At 46.1% G+C, this 18,899-nt stretch overlaps 2 protein-coding genes across 4 annotated transcripts; both read right to left on the bottom strand.

The window, feature by feature from the left end:
• Positions 1-1,916: 1,916 nt before the first annotated feature.
• rbsn (rabenosyn, RAB effector) lies at positions 1,917-12,142 on the bottom strand. 2 transcript variants are annotated; one of them, XM_089005507.1, is made up of 13 exons: positions 12,049-12,142; positions 11,317-11,381; positions 8,855-9,105; positions 6,787-6,921; positions 6,617-6,717; positions 6,501-6,546; positions 6,268-6,429; positions 5,954-6,186; positions 5,799-5,869; positions 5,641-5,727; positions 5,458-5,560; positions 3,193-3,297; positions 1,917-3,107 (listed from the first exon to the last, which is right to left on the bottom strand). In XM_089005507.1, exons 3-13 carry the CDS (start codon positions 9,024-9,026, stop codon positions 2,202-2,204), a joined length of 2,121 nt encoding a protein of 706 aa, XP_088861633.1. In that variant the 5' UTR covers positions 9,027-9,105; positions 11,317-11,381; positions 12,049-12,142; the 3' UTR covers positions 1,917-2,201. The 2 variants fall into 2 exon arrangements, with proteins under 2 accessions (XP_088861633.1, XP_088861636.1); XM_089005510.1 differs by having other exon boundaries at positions 1,917-3,095.
• Positions 12,143-12,608: 466 nt separating this feature from the next.
• Positions 12,609-16,897, bottom strand: trh (thyrotropin-releasing hormone). 2 transcript variants are annotated; one of them, XM_089000327.1, is made up of 3 exons: positions 14,309-16,897; positions 14,027-14,238; positions 12,609-13,197 (listed from the first exon to the last, which is right to left on the bottom strand). In XM_089000327.1, exons 2-3 carry the CDS (start codon positions 14,202-14,204, stop codon positions 12,692-12,694), a joined length of 684 nt encoding a protein of 227 aa, XP_088856453.1. In that variant the 5' UTR covers positions 14,205-14,238; positions 14,309-16,897; the 3' UTR covers positions 12,609-12,691. The 2 variants fall into 2 exon arrangements, with proteins under 2 accessions (XP_088856453.1, XP_088856366.1); XM_089000240.1 differs by having other exon boundaries at positions 14,027-14,222; positions 14,309-16,896.
• Between the last annotated feature and the right edge of the window lie 2,002 nt (positions 16,898-18,899).

The following is an 18,899-nucleotide window of genomic DNA, read 5'->3' as shown; positions in this document are numbered from 1 at the left end:
CGAAAAGTGTGTATCTCAAAAAAAAATTCCCATAGGAAACCATTAAAATGGGAATAATCTGTTCCCGGCTTTCCATAAAATATACTTTTCAACTAAATAAGCCTTAAAACTACACTAACATACCTTATTCTATGTATAATAAATGTGCAATTGTATTGTAATGAAAGAAATACACTGCATTGTATCATAAAGTCACTTTATTTACATTTGTGATGGTCATTTATGGCTTGATGGAATGGCGTTGGAGGTCGAAGGTCAAAGGGAATTGCTGTTTGGAAAGAGAGGTGCATTACATGACGACTGTAATTAAAGAAATAGACTGTGCTGTAAAATAAAGTTGTATTTACCTTTTTGACGGTCGTTGATGGCTTATGGAAGGAGAGTCACCTTCCATAAGGACTGTTGGTAACTTAACCTCTGGTGCTGTTCGGTCCTGTGCTTCCACCGAAGATCACTCCGCCAGCCGTGGTGGGTGTGTATTATGAAAATAGTGCTTATAAGGTTTAATTTTCATAAATTTGACGTTTGTAACACAAAAAGTTTGTAAGTTGAGGTCTCACTGTAGTTCTGAAGAGGAAAGCATACATGTTTGCAATCGATTAAAGGAGTCCTACCATATCAATTCGAGCCGTCAATGACAGCAATGCAGCGTCCCAGACAAAGGCAGAAGATGGCGCCCACGCTCTGTTGGAAATGGGCTGATTTGTCTGCTGGGAATTTGTGTCAGCGAATATAAAATAGTAGTCTTGGTGCAACACACAACGATTCACCATCGCGTTATGTGTTTTCCTTCTAATTTCGCCATCAACACAAAGTTTTCACAGCAAACAAAGTACGGCAAAATGCATTGTGTGTCGCTTTCTCGGTCAGGGGCGTTCCCTCCGTGACGTGATGTCAGGAATCGTCACCAACTCAAAAACAAGACTTCCTGAATATTCAGCGCAAGTCTTATAACGTAAAATATAGCTATATGCGGTAGAATCTTTGTAAAATACGCTCAGTAGAAGTCATTTGAAGAGATGTTACAAATTATGGACACAACTTGTCCGGTGGCGTCGGTTGTCCTTTAAGGGGGCCATACTTTGGACTTGAAATACATCGCTTGTGACCCCCCCACAGCCCACAGAAGCAAGCGGACGCGACATTCACCCACCAAAACAATGTTGGACTTTTTTAACATGTTTTACTTGTTGGTTGTACTAAGTTCATCCTGTGTACTTGATATCTAATTTAAAGCAGATTCTTTACTTACATGTCACATGTTTACAGACATGTCAGGTATTTGAACACCTATAATACACTGTAAGTAAAGAATCTGCTTTAAATTATATGTTTTACTTGTGCTCACGTGATAACACAGAGTCCAAAGTATCATTCAGCAGTGAATCAAACACCAAAACCCTGTCGGACTCCTTCAATTGCTCCATTCATTTCAGTGGAGGTGGTTCTTTCCGCACGCAGTACCGCTGTTGGCTGGCAGGGCGGCGCTCCCACGCAAGTGAAGACGCTATTCAAAGGGCTAGAAAACATTTGAGCGACAGTGAGCGCTAATACTTGGCAGACGTTCATTTCGCGTGCATGTGGCAGACGTGAAAAGCGGCCAATGTGCGGATGTCCTCACGATGACACCACCGGTAGAGAGCAATGCGCCTGTCCGTGTGTCAATATGAGCGGCTGCCTTTCCAGCAGCTCATGTATTTCTTTTTTCTACTTTCATTCCTTTCATCACTTTGCTGCTGTGAAATGTAAATTTCTCAACTGTGAGACTAATAAAGGCAAATCCAAAATCCAATCCAATATGGGCGTGAACGCTTGTGTGGATGAACAGCGGAAGGACCCAAATCTCCGCCCCGGTTCAGAATGGCAGAAAGGGAGGAGCCACGCCTCGATCTGCAGACGCCGATTGTTTCTTGTCATGTGGCTAAACATTATTTTATTCTTCATTTGTGCAAAATGGTAGATGATCGTGGCATCATTTGAGAAGAAAAGCGCCTCGGGGCATGGCAAGCGGTTGATCATGTGACAAAACCGTCAGAGCATTTTTGTTGACCTCAACCGGAGACAACCGAATGGAGCGCACCGGCACAAATGACGACTGCCGCGTCAGGTTTACGAGCCGCGTGCGGAGCCAAGTCTGAAGTACGAACGACGGCGAGTCCGAAGCCTCAATGACGGAGCATTGACGAGCACCGTTAGCTGCTTCATGGCCGGTTCCTCTTCTGCTCCTGCAGTGCGCGCTGAAGTTCTCGCAGGTTCTCCACCAGGAGCTCGACTTCGTCGGGGCGACCGCTGAGCTTTGCGTCAAAAATATACGCCCGGATGTTGTCGATCTGCTGCAGCAGAAGCTCTTCCTCGATGGAGTCCACGTCATTGTCGTCACCGTCGAAGGGATTGGTGGAGGCGGCGGCGTTGGAATCTGTCGCGGAACCGTCGCCGTCGTCGTCAAAGGGGTTGCCGGGAACGCTGTCGGCGGGCGGGTCGTCCTCATCAAAAGGGTTGTAGTCCTTCTTCCCGTCGCTCGCTTGCCGCCGCTCCCTTCTGATGTCCTCAAAGAAGGGATTGGATGGATCCTCCTCGATGGGGGTGGAGCCCTCCTGCCGTAAAGGGTTGTTGCGCCCGTCCGAGATCGTCGGCTCAAAGCTCGGTGGCGGCGGGGGCTCCTCGTCCTGTTCGACGACGGAGCTTTCGTCTTTTGGCCGGAGATCTGGAGCGGCGAAATCCAAAGAGAGAGCAGGCGGCGTAACCCGGCTCTCCTCGATGTCCCAGGCCTCCTGCGTGTTCTCCTGCGAGAGGGCCACGGCCAGGCTGGTCTGCCGCCGCTCGTGTTCGTCCTCCAGCTGCCGCAGGTTCTCCTCCAGCATGGCTGCCTCGTCGGCCCGATGGGCCTGGCGCGCTTGGCGCAGGAAGGAACGGATGTTGTCCATCTGCTGCAGGAGGGGGTCCTCCTGGGGGCCGCGCGAATGGCCAGCGTCCGGGGACGGCAACCAGCCGCTAACTTTTGTCAGGCGAGGGGCTTGCGGAGTCTCTCCGTTGGTGCCGGTGGGCGGGTGGTTCTTCTCCGACTCCTGACTCCTCTTCAGGACCTCCTGGGCGGCCTGCGAAGAAGCCTGAAGTCAACCACGACGAGCGTATGCATTAAAAACAACCAAAAAAAATGCTTAGTCATTATTGGGGGGGGGGGGGGGGTCTCACCAGCCTCTCTTGTTGGAGCCTGCGTTCTTGTTCCTGTCTGCGCGTTTCTCTCAGCTCTTCATATTTCTGCTTGGTCGGTAAGGACATGAGCCCGAGCAGCTTCTCCTACAACCGAGACGAGGCACCCGCCTTGAATTTTACCCACAAATGCCACCGGACGGAGCCCTTTGAGCCGTGATCCTCCAACGGCAAAACTATTTCCAATCTACTGATACAAGGGGGGGGGGGGGTGTCTTGTTCCACCAATTGCATGCGGGTCAATAAAGAAATTGGAACCAGTCTGACTTGGCCCAATTTTCTTAATTCTGAGATTTTTTGCAAATTTGAGAGAATACAGTAGAGTCTCGTTATATCGATATTCTCGGGAGTCGGAAAAAATATCGATATAACCGTACAATCCATATAGCCGATTCTGCGTCGAACTGCATTAAAAATCAGCAATAAATGGGGGATCTTTGATATGGCATGTAATTTTCTCCTTGAGTTCATGGATTGCGTATCTAGCATGCTGTAGTGAAGTGAAAAATAAACTTATGCATTAAATAAAAATGTCATTTATTATTTTCATAACGCACTCTTGCTATAGTGACTGAGTAGCACTCAACGTTGTTCTATACACACGAGAGAAACCACGAATGCCAGCATGTACATACTGTGTAAAAAACAGTGATTATTGCAAGCGATAAAGATATCTGAATACTACACAATTCAATACATGGATGGAAAACAAAAACTCCAACGTTTACATTATTACGTTGATAAAGTATTCTGCGGCATGTCGAACTCTTTCGCGATGGAGGATTTGCTTGTTGTTGGATTGCCCTCCACAGCCACTATTGCCTTGTACTTGTACTTCGTTCCGATATCACAATTTTTACGTTTCCCCATGGCTGAAATTGGTGTTGAACAACTGTACTGTATATAAGAAGACTACAGTATGTTTCAGATGCTATTGCAGCAGTAATGAAAGATGTGAGCTCTGCTACAGCGTTTTTTTATAGTGCTCGAGGATGACAGCACAAGACGCGGAAGCTGGTTACGTGGACCAACGGTGTGACCGATACAGATATCGCTAATGGTGGTACTGTGTTGAAATCCTTAAAAGACAACTGACGTCTCCCAACAAGTTGTGTCCATAATTTGTAAAATGGCTTCAAATGACTTCTACTGAGCGTATTTTACAAAGATTCCACCGCATATAGCTATATTTTACGTTTTAAGACTCACGCTGAATATTCAGGAAGTCTTGTTTTTGAGTTGGTGACGAGTCCGTACGTGACGTCACTAAAGGACCGCCCTTGACCGCAAAAAAGACGCTTTGTAGTGGTCCTTCCATCACGTCAATGTATTTTGCTGTACTTGTGTTGTCTGGGGACCTCGTGTTGCACCCAAAAGCCGCCAGAAGGCCAGAAGAGGGCGTCCAAGCGCCATATAAGGAATTTATCAGCCTGTGGAAACGGAGGTGGCCACTGGAGGTCGTCATTTTGTGCCTCTTTTTTTGGGTGAGAGATTTTCCCCCAATGTTGCTTCAAAATGGCACAAATAAATTCTTTAATCGATTGCAAACATGTATGCTTTCCTCTTCAGAACTATTTGAATCATATTCAAGCCATTGTTTTATTTCACAAGCAATGCAAGACGTCTTGGCGTGACGTCACGAACTAGGGGCGGGACTTTCTGAAAATGCCCAATTCGCAGCTCAATTTTTTTTGCAGATTTTGGACACTTTGTCATTTTTATTGGTGTTTTGCATTTGACTAAAAATATCATACTGCATGTTTTGGGTATTTTAGATGCTATAAAACGTTTTTCTGGTGTCAGTTAAAAAACAAAAAAGTGACGGGGGTTGTCCTTTAAACAAATATCAATTCAGCTTAAGCTGCTTTTGTATCGATATAAGCAGAGCAAAATGGCCGGAGGGAGATGAAAAAGGGCACCGTAGTAACCGAATTATCGTAATAACCATGTATCGTACTAACCGGAACTAATTATACATAAAAAGACAAGAAATTTGCCGGGAAATGAAAATAGTATCGTAATAAGCAGTACTATCAATATAACCAATATCAATATAATGAGACTTTACTGTAATATTGTAAGATTTTGAGTCCACCCCCGCCCAACCTTGGAAAAACGCAAGTTTATTCTTGGCCTCTTGACAAGCTCATTTCCGTTTCTTCTCCGAGAAAAGGAACCTTGTCGTCGGCTCATCATTTCATCCCAGAGCAAAAACGGACAGCGCGTGGGGTTCGGGAGGGCATTCACCTGGACGAAGAGGGTGGCGGCGTAGCGCACCATCCTCTGCAGCTGGAGCGCCTTGGGATGCGGCTGCGGCTCGTCTTTGGTTCCCAAGTTCAGGATCTTCTTGCTGGGAAACGAGCCCGGAACGGTGTCCATATTGGAGCGGGCGTGCACCTTTATCCAAAATGGCGGACGGCAGCCACTCACCTCAGAGCATCGATCAATTCGTAATACTTTTGCACTTCCAGTCGAAGCCCCCCCGCCGTCTCCAGATTGTAGGTGGTCTCGCCGGCGCTGCGAAAGGAAGCGGCGGCTCGTCGGGTCACGTTGTCGCGTTCGATGGCGACAAGGCTGGTGGGACTTACTTGAGCGACTCAGCCATCCGGATGTATTCCGGGGCCTTCTCGTCCACCTTCTCCATGCACACCCTCAGCCGCTAAAAAAAAGGAGACATGTCACATGATGGAGAGCGCGCCAAACCCGAATCGGCGAATTTTGGGTCCCTCGCCGACGACCTCACCTGGTAGAGCTTGACCAGGTCAGGCACAAAGTCTTGCTCGTCCATCTTGCATTGCCTCTTCAACAGCGTTTCCAGACAGTGACAGCAGCAGCGAATCTTGTCGTCGTCTTTGTCGTCCAGCGCCGATGCGACGCTGCTCAGACTGCTCAGGCTGCCCCTCCTGGAGCCCCCCCCGACGGAGCAGGGGCCGGCGGGGACACTCAGGGCCTCGCGGGTCCCGCAGATGAGCTTTTCTGTTGGGCCACGAAGAAAAAAGTATGACGTCGGATGACGTGAGGACAGCCTCAAGCGTGCGTGCGTGCGTGCGAGCGTACGGGCGAGAGGCGCGGGTACAAAGTCCATGCACTTGCGGCACATGATGGAGCCGCAGAGCCGACAGTGGTGGCGCCGGTTGCGGATGTTGAACTTGCTCCCGCAGTCGGGACAGAAGGGGACGTCCGAGTCGCTCACCCACGACACCAGCGACTTCTCCAGTGCTGTGCAAAACAAAGGACCGCCTTCGAAACCACGAGCCAACGCGCCAACGTGTCCGCCGCTTGGCACCAACCTCGGATTTTGGCCGGGTCCCAATTGGTCCTGTCCAAAGATGTCAGCTGCAAGGACATTGCTCTTTTTCAGTCTGTCCTCGTTGGCGGCGAGTGTTTTGCTACGCGTGGAGCGCACCTTTTCTAGACGGATGATGAGCTTGTTGGCCTCGATGACGGAATGGTCGATCCTTGCGGCACGCTGCTTCTTGAACCAGTCCAGGTGGCTCCTCGTGGCTCCTGTGAGACACGATTGAGGAACGTCAATGCATATTTCCTGTCGACGGTGGTGCGGGCGGGGGCTCCTACCCAGCTCCTGGGGCTCCCACATGTACGGGTCCACCCCGCCGTAGTAGAAGGACTCATACGTGCCGGCATCGCCCCGGTCATCTCCATCCCTCTTCCACAGTTTGTCTTTGGCTTTCTTTGCCTTCTGAACCAAACCTGCACACGTGCAGACATTGATCAAACTTCAGGGAACAATCAGACACCCCTTTTCCGATGGCACTCCTCCTCAAGAGACACAAATGCTCTTTTGTGCTCACCAGACACATTAAAGGACAGCCGACACCACTTTTTGTTTCCTAATTGACATCAGAAAAACGTTTTATAGCATCTAAAATACCAAAAACACAGGCTGACATTTTGTAGTCAAATGCAAAACACCAATAAAAATGAGTTAAAGTGTCCCGAAACTACTTCAAAATGACCTCGGAATGACAAATTTTAGAAGGTCCCGCCCCCTTGTTCTTGACGTCACGCCAAGACGTCTGTGCCTTGCTGTAGAATCAAAACAATGGCTTCAGATTCGGAGAAGATGCTTTCGTGTTCCTCATTCAGTTATGAATATGATTCAAATAGTTCTAAAGAGGAAAGCATAAATGTTTTCAATCGATTAAAGAAGTCCTTCCGGATCATTTTGAGGCGTCTGGACTCCAATGTAGCGTCCTGGAAAATGCACAAGATGGCACCCAAGCTCTGTTGGAGATGGGCTGATTTGTCTGCTGGGAATTTGTGTCAACTAGTATCAAATAGTAGTCTTGGTGCAACACACAACGATTCACCATTGCATTATTTATGTGTTTTCCTTCTAATTTCGCCATCAACACGGATCAACACAAGTTTTCAGACCAAAGTACCCAAAATGCATTGCGTGTCACTTTCTCAGTCAGGGGCGTTCAAAAACAAGAGGTCCTGAATATTCAGTGAGAGTCTTAAACGTAAAATATAGTTATATGCCGTGGAATCTTTGTAAAATACGCTCAGTAGAAGTCGTTTGAAGTGATTTTACAAATTATGGGCACAACTTGTCTGAAGGCGTCGGTTGTCCTTTAAGGCCAAGGGTGTCAAACTCGTTTTTTGCCGCATTGTAGTGATGATTTGCTCTTGAAGGCCATTATGATGAATTTGGGGAATCTATGATAATGTTTAATCCCCTCCACATATTACATAAGAGCGAGGACACAAAAAATTAACGAATAACTCGTTTTCAAATATGAAGTCAAGAATCATGACTGTTATTGTGGTTCAAATGGGACAATTTGCAATTTTTGTTTGGACTTGAGCAAACATCGTGGAATTTCATGGGCCGAATAAAATGATGTGGTGGGCCTGATTTGGATCCCGGGCCTCGATTTTGACACCTGTGATTTAAGAGGCTGGTTCAAGATGCTGCTTTCTATCACACCGGTCAACATAGTTTTACTATATATCTCGGGTAGGACATGCAAACTCCACACAGGGAGGCCGGACTGGGCCTTGAACTAACAACCTCTGCACTGTGAAACCAAAACCAGCGTTCTAACCACTCGACTACCGGGCTTCCCTTGAATCATTATTATTATGTCATTCCTCAATCTCCAGTGCTGTTGACATATTTTATTATCCCGGCTGTCATTGCCTTTTATCGAGCATCTTTGTTTCCTTTCGGGTTTTCCCTTCAGGGGAAAAGCCGTGTCGGGCGACCTCTTCTGGCTTCTCCGTTAGCATGGAGAGCGATTTCTCAACAGCGCGCATGCGTGGGAAGCCGTGCGTATTTTGGTCAGCTGTGTCAGCGTGTGCGCCGACACAGTAATAAAAATCGAGAACACAAAATATAAAATGATAAAAATGACACGAAAAGTTATAAGATTTAGAAATGAACTGTAAAATGTTTGGTATTTAATAGTATTCAAGAGAAAACATTGCTGAAAACCAACAGATTGACATCGTATACTATCCTGTCTTATAAACCTTTTGAATGCATTTCGACTTACGACCGTTTTGTCGGAATGGAACCCAGTCGTGAGTGGGATGTTACCTGTATAAAACGCACCACATGTCAAAAAGTGTGGTGAGGCAAAAAATGGATGGCTGGCAGGAGCCCCGCCCAACCTACTTTTCAATTGTCCTCTAACGTGGTGGTGCTCCTCCCCGGAATGCTCGTCTTCGTAGTGCTCTTGGAGTTGGTAGAAGGACTGCAGGTCCTTGAGGCAAAGCGGGCAAAGGAAGCCCTCCTTGACCTCGCCCGCCACGTCCTCAAAAGGGCTTGGATAGGAGCTAGCGGCCATGACAGGAGGGAACCTTCTCCGATCCCCGTGTCACACTACCAGCGGCTGGAAAGCGGCACATCTTTGGCCCTCCTTCGGCCTGCCGTTCAAACAAAACACTAAGATTACTGTAATGTTTATACCAGTCGTGTTGTGTTCTCAGTTCCACAGGCGGTAGGGGAGGTAAATTAACATCTATTCATTCAATGGCCACCATAGTTTCCAAGCACCGGCTCACATCAAGTCGCTTCCTCTGTTTGGAAGGGATTTGGTCATTTTTCTTCTTTGGCTTGGGAACTCGCTATGAGACTTGATTTTGACTACAAACGCTTTTGCGCTTTCTACTGTTTTGTTGTTCATTGATGTTTTATGGTTTGTTGTTGCAGGAATGATTTTGGCTTCATCTACAGCAGTGGTGTCAAAGTCATTTTTTGCCGCGGGCCACATTGTCGTTATGGTTTCCTCTCGAGGGCCGTTATGAATTTGGGGAACCCATTAGGATGTTTAAATCCCTTCCAATATTACATATAGAGCACACAACAAATTAATGAATAACTCGTTTTCAAATCTGAAGTCAAGAATAATGACTTTTATTGTGGTTGACATCCAAAAATATGAAATTTTGGCTCAGATTTTAGCAATCATCATGGAATTTAACAAGTTTGATTTGCTTTCGCGGGCCGAAAAAAATGATGTGGCGGGCCGGATTTGGCCCGCGGGCCTTGACTTTGACACCTGTGATCTACAGCATTGATCCAAAACCGTTTTTTGCCCACGGAGCAGTTTTATATCACACAATATTTTCAGGGAGGGGCCTTGAAGGTGGGACAGGGAAACACAATAAAATATTATATGACTTGCAAGAAAAGAGTGGTATTATCATAAGATCATAATAAACACAAATCATGACAAGATGAACGAAGGTTCTACCAAACCAGACCCCCCAAACGCTTAAAGGACCACCAACACCACTTTTTTTGTTCCCTAACTGACATCAGAAAAACGTTTTATAGCATCTAAAATACCCAAAACACGCAGGCTGATATTTTTAGTCAAATGCTAAACACCAATAAAAATGACTTTAAATGTCTAAAAACTACTTCAAATTGAAACCGAAAGTGGCCAGTTTCAGAAGGTCCCGCCCCCTTGTTTGTGGCGTCACGCCAAGACGTCTTGTCTTGCTTGAGAATCAAAACAATGGTTTCAGATTCGGCGAAGATCCTTTCTTGTTACTCATCCAGTTATGAATATGATTCAAATAGTTCTGAAGAGGAAAGCATACATGTTTGCAATCGATTAATGAATTTATTCCATGTCATTTTGAGGTATCTGGAGAGAAATGTTGCACCCAAAAAAGGCAGAAGATGGCGACAAAGCTCAGTGGAAATGGGCTGATTTTTTTTCTTGTGGGGATTTTTGTCAGGGAATATCAAAGTTTTCGGTGCAACACACAAGGATTCGTATTATTTATGTGTTTTCCTTCTAATTTTGCAATCAACACGGATCAACATGAAGTTTTCATACCAAACAAAGTACCGCAAAATGCATTGACGTGATGAAAGGACTGCTACAGTGTGTCCTTTCTCGGTCAGGGGCGTTCCTTCCGTGATGTCAGGACTCATCACCAACTCAAAAACAAGACTTCCGGAATACTCAGCTCGAGTCTTAAAAGGTAAAATATAACTATATGTGGTGGAATCTTTGTAAAATACGCTCAGTAGAAGTTATTTGAAGTGATTTTACAAATTATGGACACAACTTGTCCGGAGGCGTCGGTTGTCCTTTAAATGTACCTTCAAAATAAAATGTTCCGCAAATACCAAGTGCATGAAAACAACAACCGCCTGCTGCATGTTGTGCAGAGTGGGCTTGGCGCGCGCATGGGAATCCCCCATTGAGATAAATCCATATTTGAAGACTCCTTATGCTGTCAATTAAATGTAACCTTATTTTTCTTGAAAGTAGGAGGCTTCTCTTCCTTCTCCTGGCTGGGCCTTTCTCCTTCCCATAGAACCCCCCCCCCCCCCTCAAGTTTTTTTTTTAACTCATTCCTGGATTTCATTTTAGCGGCAACCCATAACACGACCGGGAAATGCACACTCATCTGGCTATCTAGTTAAACATTTATTTGCTATCTATTAGCTAGCTAGCTTTCTATCTATTTGAGTTACTTCGGGTTGAGTGAATGCTGGTGCGGTGTGGCTGCCGCTGCTCACCCACAGAAAAACATATCCTATGACTGTAGAGTGACCTTGAAAGTTTTGAAAGGAGCTTAGAAATCAAATGGATTATTATTATTATTATTACTCACCTGTGTCAAGTGTGACACATTGTAGATGGATGTAACAGAGGATCCGGTTATTTTTCAAAGTAAATCTAAGGGCACAAAACGGAAGTAAAGTAAGTCCATTATTTTCATTGTCGCCAGGTACCGGTCCCCGGTCCAGTAGTTGGAGACCGCTGATCTACAGCACTGTGGTTGTGGGAATAGCGAGTACAGCCCTCTATCAAACGACTCGTTCTGGCAAAGTGCGATGGTTGAATAGTTTATTTTCGTGTTGTTTCCAATAACCGCCATTTTTGGATGAAACCCGCGTCTCTTTTCTTTAGCTGCAGTAAAAAAACGATCGAGTCTCTTTTACGAAATGCAAAATGACTGACTTTGACGGGTTTTCAACCAACCGAGGTAACATCGGAGAGCTTATTTCACGCCGTTTTGGCTCATATGACCAATTTTAGCGTGTGACCGTTTTCCATGTCGTGCTAATAGACCGCCCGGGAGCAAGCCCGCTACGAAACTCGGGTCGTGATTTCACTCAGTCGAAGGCAAACTGCCTTCCCCGATGGGGAGAGAAGCGACCGCCTTGTGATTTCGTTGAAACGTCGGCGAAATTGCTGGTGGAGCGTTCGCAGAAAGGTTAGCTGGGCGGTGCTAAGTACGGCGCTGGCCATCTTCGGTCTTTCTGCGTCACAGAAGAACAAACCCAACGGCGTCGTCGGCTCGCCACCGAACCGGCCTTGGTCACGACGTGCTGTTACTTACTAAAGTTCGAAGCGGAGGACAACCGTTTGACAGCCGGACACCATGGGCTGGCCCCGAGCGAGCGAGCCTTCGGCCTGAGTGGTCATGTGACAAACAGGTCGGGAGGTCGCTACGGAAAGGCTGTGGGGACAAACGAGTCACATCCGGCGAGACGCTCGCGTTCACGTCGCTATAGCGGCTGCGAGCACGGTACGCAACTGGAACGTGTGACAGCTGAAAGCATTGAAATAATAATACATTTCATTTACAAGCGCCTTTCAAAACTCTTAAAGACACTTTACAGTCACAGACGTGGTAACGTTCACCCCAACCCGGAAGTCACAAACACACGTGCGAGGTTCTGTCAATCATCAGTAAAATGCATGCGCCTGCGTGACAGACAGAAAGTTTGTCCTTTTTAAAAATACTAGCTTCTTGTCATTCGTCAATCCGGCAGTAATTAATAATTAATCCCCCACCGGGGGCGTAATTATTGCACCGCTCGCGCATTCACGCGCGCGTGGGCTCACCAAAGAAACCGACAGGATGAACTCGGCAAAAGAGTGAAGCAACGCCATAGGTGAAGTGTGGATTTTTTTTCTTTTGTAGTTCCTTTTAATCATGATTTAATTTAGTTGACAATATGCAAAGGGGAAGAAAGATTCTACTGTTCCTCCTGGGCAAACCTTTTGCCCGGGTGCTGTCTCTTCTCCTCGCCATGCTTCGCGTCGCTGATGTCGTCTAAAAAACGGAGCAGCAGGTCGTTTTTGGCGCATCGCGCAGGGTCCCAAAGATCGTCGCAAGGGCCGATCGTGGGACGATCCCAAAAGCGCTTGCCCGGGTGCTGGCGCTTGCGCAGTTCCGGGAGGCGCCAATTGTCCTCGTCCTCCTCCTCTTCGTCCTCCTCCTCCTCAGTCTCCGGCTGCCGGTTGCCGGGATGCTGCCGGCTGCCGCGCGCGGCCGCCACGTAGCGCTTGCCGGGGTGCTGGCGCTTGGAAAGTTGGCCTTGCGCAAGTCTACCGTAAGGGGGCCCTGCGGTGGCGCGCTTTCCCGGGTGCTGCCTCTTTTCGACGGACCAATACTCTTCATCGGCGGCGGCGTCCTCGGCGCGCCTCTTGCCGGGGTGCTGGCGCTTTGCCACCCAGGCGGCCCCCTGAGGGGGGAGTTCTCCTGGAAGAGGCAAATGGGACACTTAGGCTGCCAAAAGCCGATGGTCGACTTATGTGTGGTTGCGCGTTGTTTGCTGTTTCGCAACTGGGCATAGGTTCAAATGCGCAGAACGAAAAACAAAGGAAAACAATTTCCACGGAAATTGTAATCAAAATTATCACGACCATCCACCTGAATTACCGTATTTTCCGGTGCATAAGGCACACGGGAATATAAGGCCCACCCAGATGAACGGTATCTCTTCAAACTTGTTCCATATACAGTATTAGGTGCGCCTTACTGACAGTAAGGCGCACCTTCAATGAATGAAAAAAGTTCTGTGAATAAAATATAGAAATATATATTCAAGTTTTCCAAATACAATCTATAAATATATACAAGTTTTCCAAATATAATAGGTAAATATATAAATGTTTTCCAAATACAATAGATAAATATATAAAACTTTCCCATATATATGAATATATATTTCCAAAACATATATAAATATGGAAAAGTTTTATAAATGTAATATATAAATATATCAAATTTTCCCAAATGTATAAATATAAAAAAGTTTTGCAAATATATAAATATTTCAAAATATAAGGCACGCCACATTATAAGACGGTACAGTAGTGGCTTGGTATATGCAATACTTCTGGGGTGGGGGGAATTGAGTCACTGACAGTAGTTACGAGACCTGTTGTGGGTCAATATGACTTCACATATACAGTAAGGTGCACTGGCGTATAAGGCACAGGGTCATCATTTCAATATTTTTTTGGGGGTGTGCATTATACACCGGAAAATATGTTATTTTGCACCTTCCTTGATTGTGCTGGCTCACCGCTTTGGTCGTCTTGTATCTTTCTCAGGATGGAACGCAGCAAGAGGCTCTCGGCTCTGCGCAGGAGGAGGTCTTTGGTGGTCCTCGGGTCCGGCTCCTCCTCGGAAGAGACGCTCTGCGCCGTCATCAAGTTGCAGACCAGGATGGAAGCCAGGAAGAGGAGATGCGTCCACCTCATAGCGTCTCACTTCAAAGCCTACGAAGAGCACAAACTTCCAAGAAAAGCTCCTTCCGCTGTGGATTGGGAGAAATTTCACCGTCTTTTGGGGAGAGGAAGCTCACCTGAAGCTCACCTCCGTCCTCTCAAAGTGGCCGGCGGCGATCTGGGAAGGACGGTGCTGCTGGCTGAGCCGTGACGGGCACGCAAGAGCGCGTCTCGTCTTTTATAGCGAGATGCTCTCTGTCGACGTCACCCTCAGGCTGGTCTTCTTTAGTCTTCTGCCTTGGTTGGTTGCCCCCCACTGTCCCCCAGCTCCCTCCCACCGATGTCATCGAGTCGTGCGCTAGCGTCTCGAAGGGAGCGTTGACGCCATGGCAAACTCGACCAGTCAACCTGAGGCGTCATCAGTTGTTTCTTTCTGTTGTGATCAGGAGGCTACTGATCAGCTGAAAGAAAAAATAATCTAATGTAGCACCCCAGATAGATTTTCTGAAGGCCCCGCCGCCGCTCCCTGAGGCACGTTTGCACTTATCGTCGCACTTCAAGAGTAAAACTCCACAAGCGAGTCCATTTTTGGGGCGACTGGAGCGGCTCAGGCAAGTCTGGTGACTCACCGCCGGGCTAATTTAAACCATATCGCCAGGGTGTCGTTACGTGATGATAACACCATGTCCCCCAATTGGTGCTCCCCCCAAAAAATGACATCAACAACAACAACACTGATCAATGGATTGTTGTTAAGATCAAGAGGTTACGGTGGCCATGCAAAATATTGGACGAACCAGTCATACGACTTAGAAATGGATCTTCATGTATGATTGGACAGAGAATGGTATACCCTCCTACCCCAAACAAAAAAAATCATACAAACTGTCATTACTGGAAATTGTGGACGACCAGATACAGTGATACCTCGGCTTACGAACGCTTTACAAACGTTAAATTCGCGAGAATATAATCTTAGCATACAAACTATTTTTCGGGAAACACACGGAGCGCCACAATGAGTGATGTGTCGTTCGCGAACGAGCTCGTTCTCCTCACAAGGCAATGGCAGCCGACTTTTTTTGTCCTCTATTCCCCACCCCCAGTCTTCAGTTAAAGCCGCACGTGATTGGTCAAGATCCATGGTAGAGGAGGGAGGAGACACACGCATAGGACACACGCAGCAGTGGGTGGGAGGGGGGTTACGGAAACACAGAGCTGCACATGAAATAGATAGGCAGACGACAGAGACAGAGTGAGAAAATGGATAGAAAACACATTGAAATTTGGACTCGTTTCAACTTTATTGATAGTTCAAAGACTGCAAAGTTAAAATATCCCATTAATAAGGCTCCACAAATAACCCACGCAAGCCATCTGTACAATTTGAAGAGAAAAGACAAGCAAGGAAATCAGCAATTAATGCAGTTTCTAGTGTGTCTGCCTGCATCTGTTGCTGTTGCAATATCACAACTTCCAAGATGTACAACCCAGAGCTCCATGAGACACTTTATGCAACAAGCTATCAACCCAGCAAAACAGAACACAATTGATGAGGAACTAGGTAAATATATTGCGGAGAAAGCATGGCAACTTCACTCGGATATCGTCAAGAGGCAACCTGGACGTTCGTCATCCATTGATGATTTCAAGGCTAGCCACGGATGGTTCAAGAACTTTAAGCGTCGTACAGGGATTCATAGTGTCATTGGTCATGGTGAGGCAGCCAGTTCTAACGATAAAGCTGCCAAAGCTTAAAAGGAATAATTCCTCAAGATGGTGGAAGAAGGCTACGCTCCTCATCAAGTGTTTAATGCTGATGAAACCGGTCACTCCATTCCATCAAGCCATCAACGACCATCACAAAAGTAAATAAAACAACTTTATTATTCAGTACAGTTTATTTCTTTAATTACAATACCACAGCCCATTTATTATACATAAAATAAGGTATATTTTGTGTAGTTTTAAGGCTTAGAAAATTTGAAAGTAGAAAATTGTTTTATGGGGACCTTGGAACAGATTATTCTCATTTTAATGGTTTCCTATGGGAAATTAATGTTTGGAATACACACTTTTCGCCTTAGACACACTTTCTGGGAACCAATTAAGTTCATAAGCCAAGGTATCACTGTATACTGTGTGTGTATCAAACAAACAATGATAAGTTGTAATCATTAAATCTCTTGTGTGTGTGTGTGTGTGTGTGTGTGCGTGCGAGGCCAAGACAAGGGCACGGAAAATTGTACTGGACCCTCTGCACCCTGCCCACCACCTTTTCCAGTCACTCCCCTCAGCCAGGCGCTACTGATCCATCCGCAGCAAACCAGCAGACATCCAAACTGCTTCTTCCCCTTGGCCATTAACGCTCAAAACCCAAACGTAACTCTATCGTGGCTCTTTGCAACCCTGTGGAGCACCATCCCCTTACAGCCGTTGTAGTTCCAGCTCTATACTCACTTGAACCACTGTTACTGGCCTGTGTAATCTCCAGCGACAGAAAAGCGCTCAAGGCCATCTGCATCATTGCACACTTGTTGTACTACAAATACAGCGACCAGTCACTTTAAAATGCTTCATGGATTTTCTGCACCAACTGCACAATTCTTATTATACTTCATTGTATCACTTTAGCTCTGCTTGACACTCTGTGCATTGTCTCACAGTTTTTTTCCTGATAGGTCAAACTTACATCAAGGAATATCCTTCCATACTTATTTGTCATCTTTTTTTAGATCAAAAGCAAATCCAATCCAAACTTGTAGTTCACTTTTCTACTTTGTTCGTCGCTTCGTGCTCTGCCAGCTTTCAAGCGATAAAGAGAGATGCACTAACACAACTTTTGAGTATGTTGTTTTTTTTTTTTTAGTCTGAAGAGGGTGGCCATCAGGGGGCCGAGCCAAAGCTTGATTGCGTCTCCTGCAAGTGGGACGAGTCATTTATGACAGCGATCTATGCGCGGGAATCACATCTGATTACCATTCTCTGATCACGTCGCTTGACAGGCTTGACGAGCTCGACCACACCAGGCGCACGTTCCATATTCACACAGAAAAATGTCAAACGCAGGGGAAAAAAATACGGTACATGATTGCAATAAGAGGGAGGGTGAAAGAAACCTTAAAATCCAGAGAAAAAAACAAAACGCTTTGACTTGACACAATTTCACTTGTCCTATTGGCTTCTGGGCCTTGAGATGCCCTGGGGGGAATTGAGGAGTAAGAAAGCGTTTTGACATACTTCATGTGGAAAATTTTTTATTAGTAGCAATTCTTTTTTGGGGGGAGCCTAAAAATGCCGTTTGTGAACTAAATATTTGTACACTGAACAATGACAAACGCTTGGTGGCCTGACCTTGAGCAGCCTGCTGTAGGTCATACATACGAAGCATTTTCAATTCAATCTAGTCTGCCTGGGGGACACTTTGACTGCAAGACAATACTGAGATGTAATTATTTAGGTTTTTTTTTACTTCAAGACGGCGCCGCGAGAGTGGCTGCCTTTCCAGCAGCTCATGTATTTTGTTTTTCTACTTTCATTCCTTTCATCACTTTGCTGCTGTGAAATGTAAATTTCTCCACTGTGAGACTAATAAAGGCAAATCCAATCCAACAAAGTGCTGTCAACGGAACAACCGGGGACACGTTTACTTGACAAGGTAGTAACCCCCCCCTCCCCATCCCCTGCTTTTGTCCACTTGTGTGTACTGCAATGGTGTGAGTCATTTTTTTTTGCCGTGGGCCACATTGTAGGTACAGTTTCCTGTCAAGGGGTGTTCTGAATTTGGGGAAGTCATTAGAATGTTTAATCCTATTCACATATCATATCTAGAAAGCACAAGAAATGAATGAATAACTACTTTTCAAATTTGAAGTAAAAAATAGATGGGACAAAGCATCATGGAATTTCACAAGTTTGATTTGCTTTTGCGGGCCGAATAAAATGATGTGTCAGACGAGGCCTTGACTTTGAGATGTAAGTGATTAGCCAGCTATCCGAATAGAAAGAGAGCTAGCTAGTTAGCTCGGTTGCTTGCTAGCTAGCCCAGTTGCTAGCTAGCTATCTGGTCGCTAGCTAGCTAGCATGGTTGCTAGCTAGCTCGATCGCGAGCTAGCTAGGTCGCGAGCTAGCTCGGAGACATTTTAACAAGTGGTCTTTCCATGAACTGATAGATTTGTAACCGGGATAATGATATCTTCTTGTGCAGGAGTGTACCAAATACTCCCTTCCGTCCTGGGTTAGGTCTCTTAGTCAAGGATGACAGGCCCGGTCTGTTCACATCAAATTGTCCCCAGATTCTCTGTGCTCCATTGTAGACTGGCCTTGTGGTCACACGTGTTTGGCCAACCGAGCATTCCACGTTACGGTGTGCAAGGTGGTGATGGTGGTGGATCCCCAAAAAAGCCGGCAGGGGGGAGCAGTCGGGTGTAATTGACAAATTGTATGAAATAAAGTCAGCAGGAACAAAATCTAAAACATCAAAATCATCAGAACAGAAAAGTACAACATATCAGAGAAAACCGTGAGTAAAAATCTGCCAAGATGAAATAAAACTGACAGAGTGAAGCAAACACATACATGACTGACAACAAATGGTCATGCCGGGAGTCCTTTTAACTGTCACTGATTGGAACGACCAACACTTGTGCAGGTGCAGGCGGGGCTGACAGCGCCACCCGTTGGTCACAAACCAGATTGTGACACCGCAAGATGAAACTTTTAAACATG

Source organism: Hippocampus bargibanti, linkage group LG01 (genome assembly GCF_051943395.1).
Source record: "Hippocampus bargibanti isolate YZ-2025 linkage group LG01, ASM5194339v1, whole genome shotgun sequence".
NCBI lineage: Eukaryota > Metazoa > Chordata > Actinopteri > Syngnathiformes > Syngnathidae > Hippocampus > Hippocampus bargibanti.
This window is presented reverse-complemented; position numbering and strand designations above follow the sequence as displayed.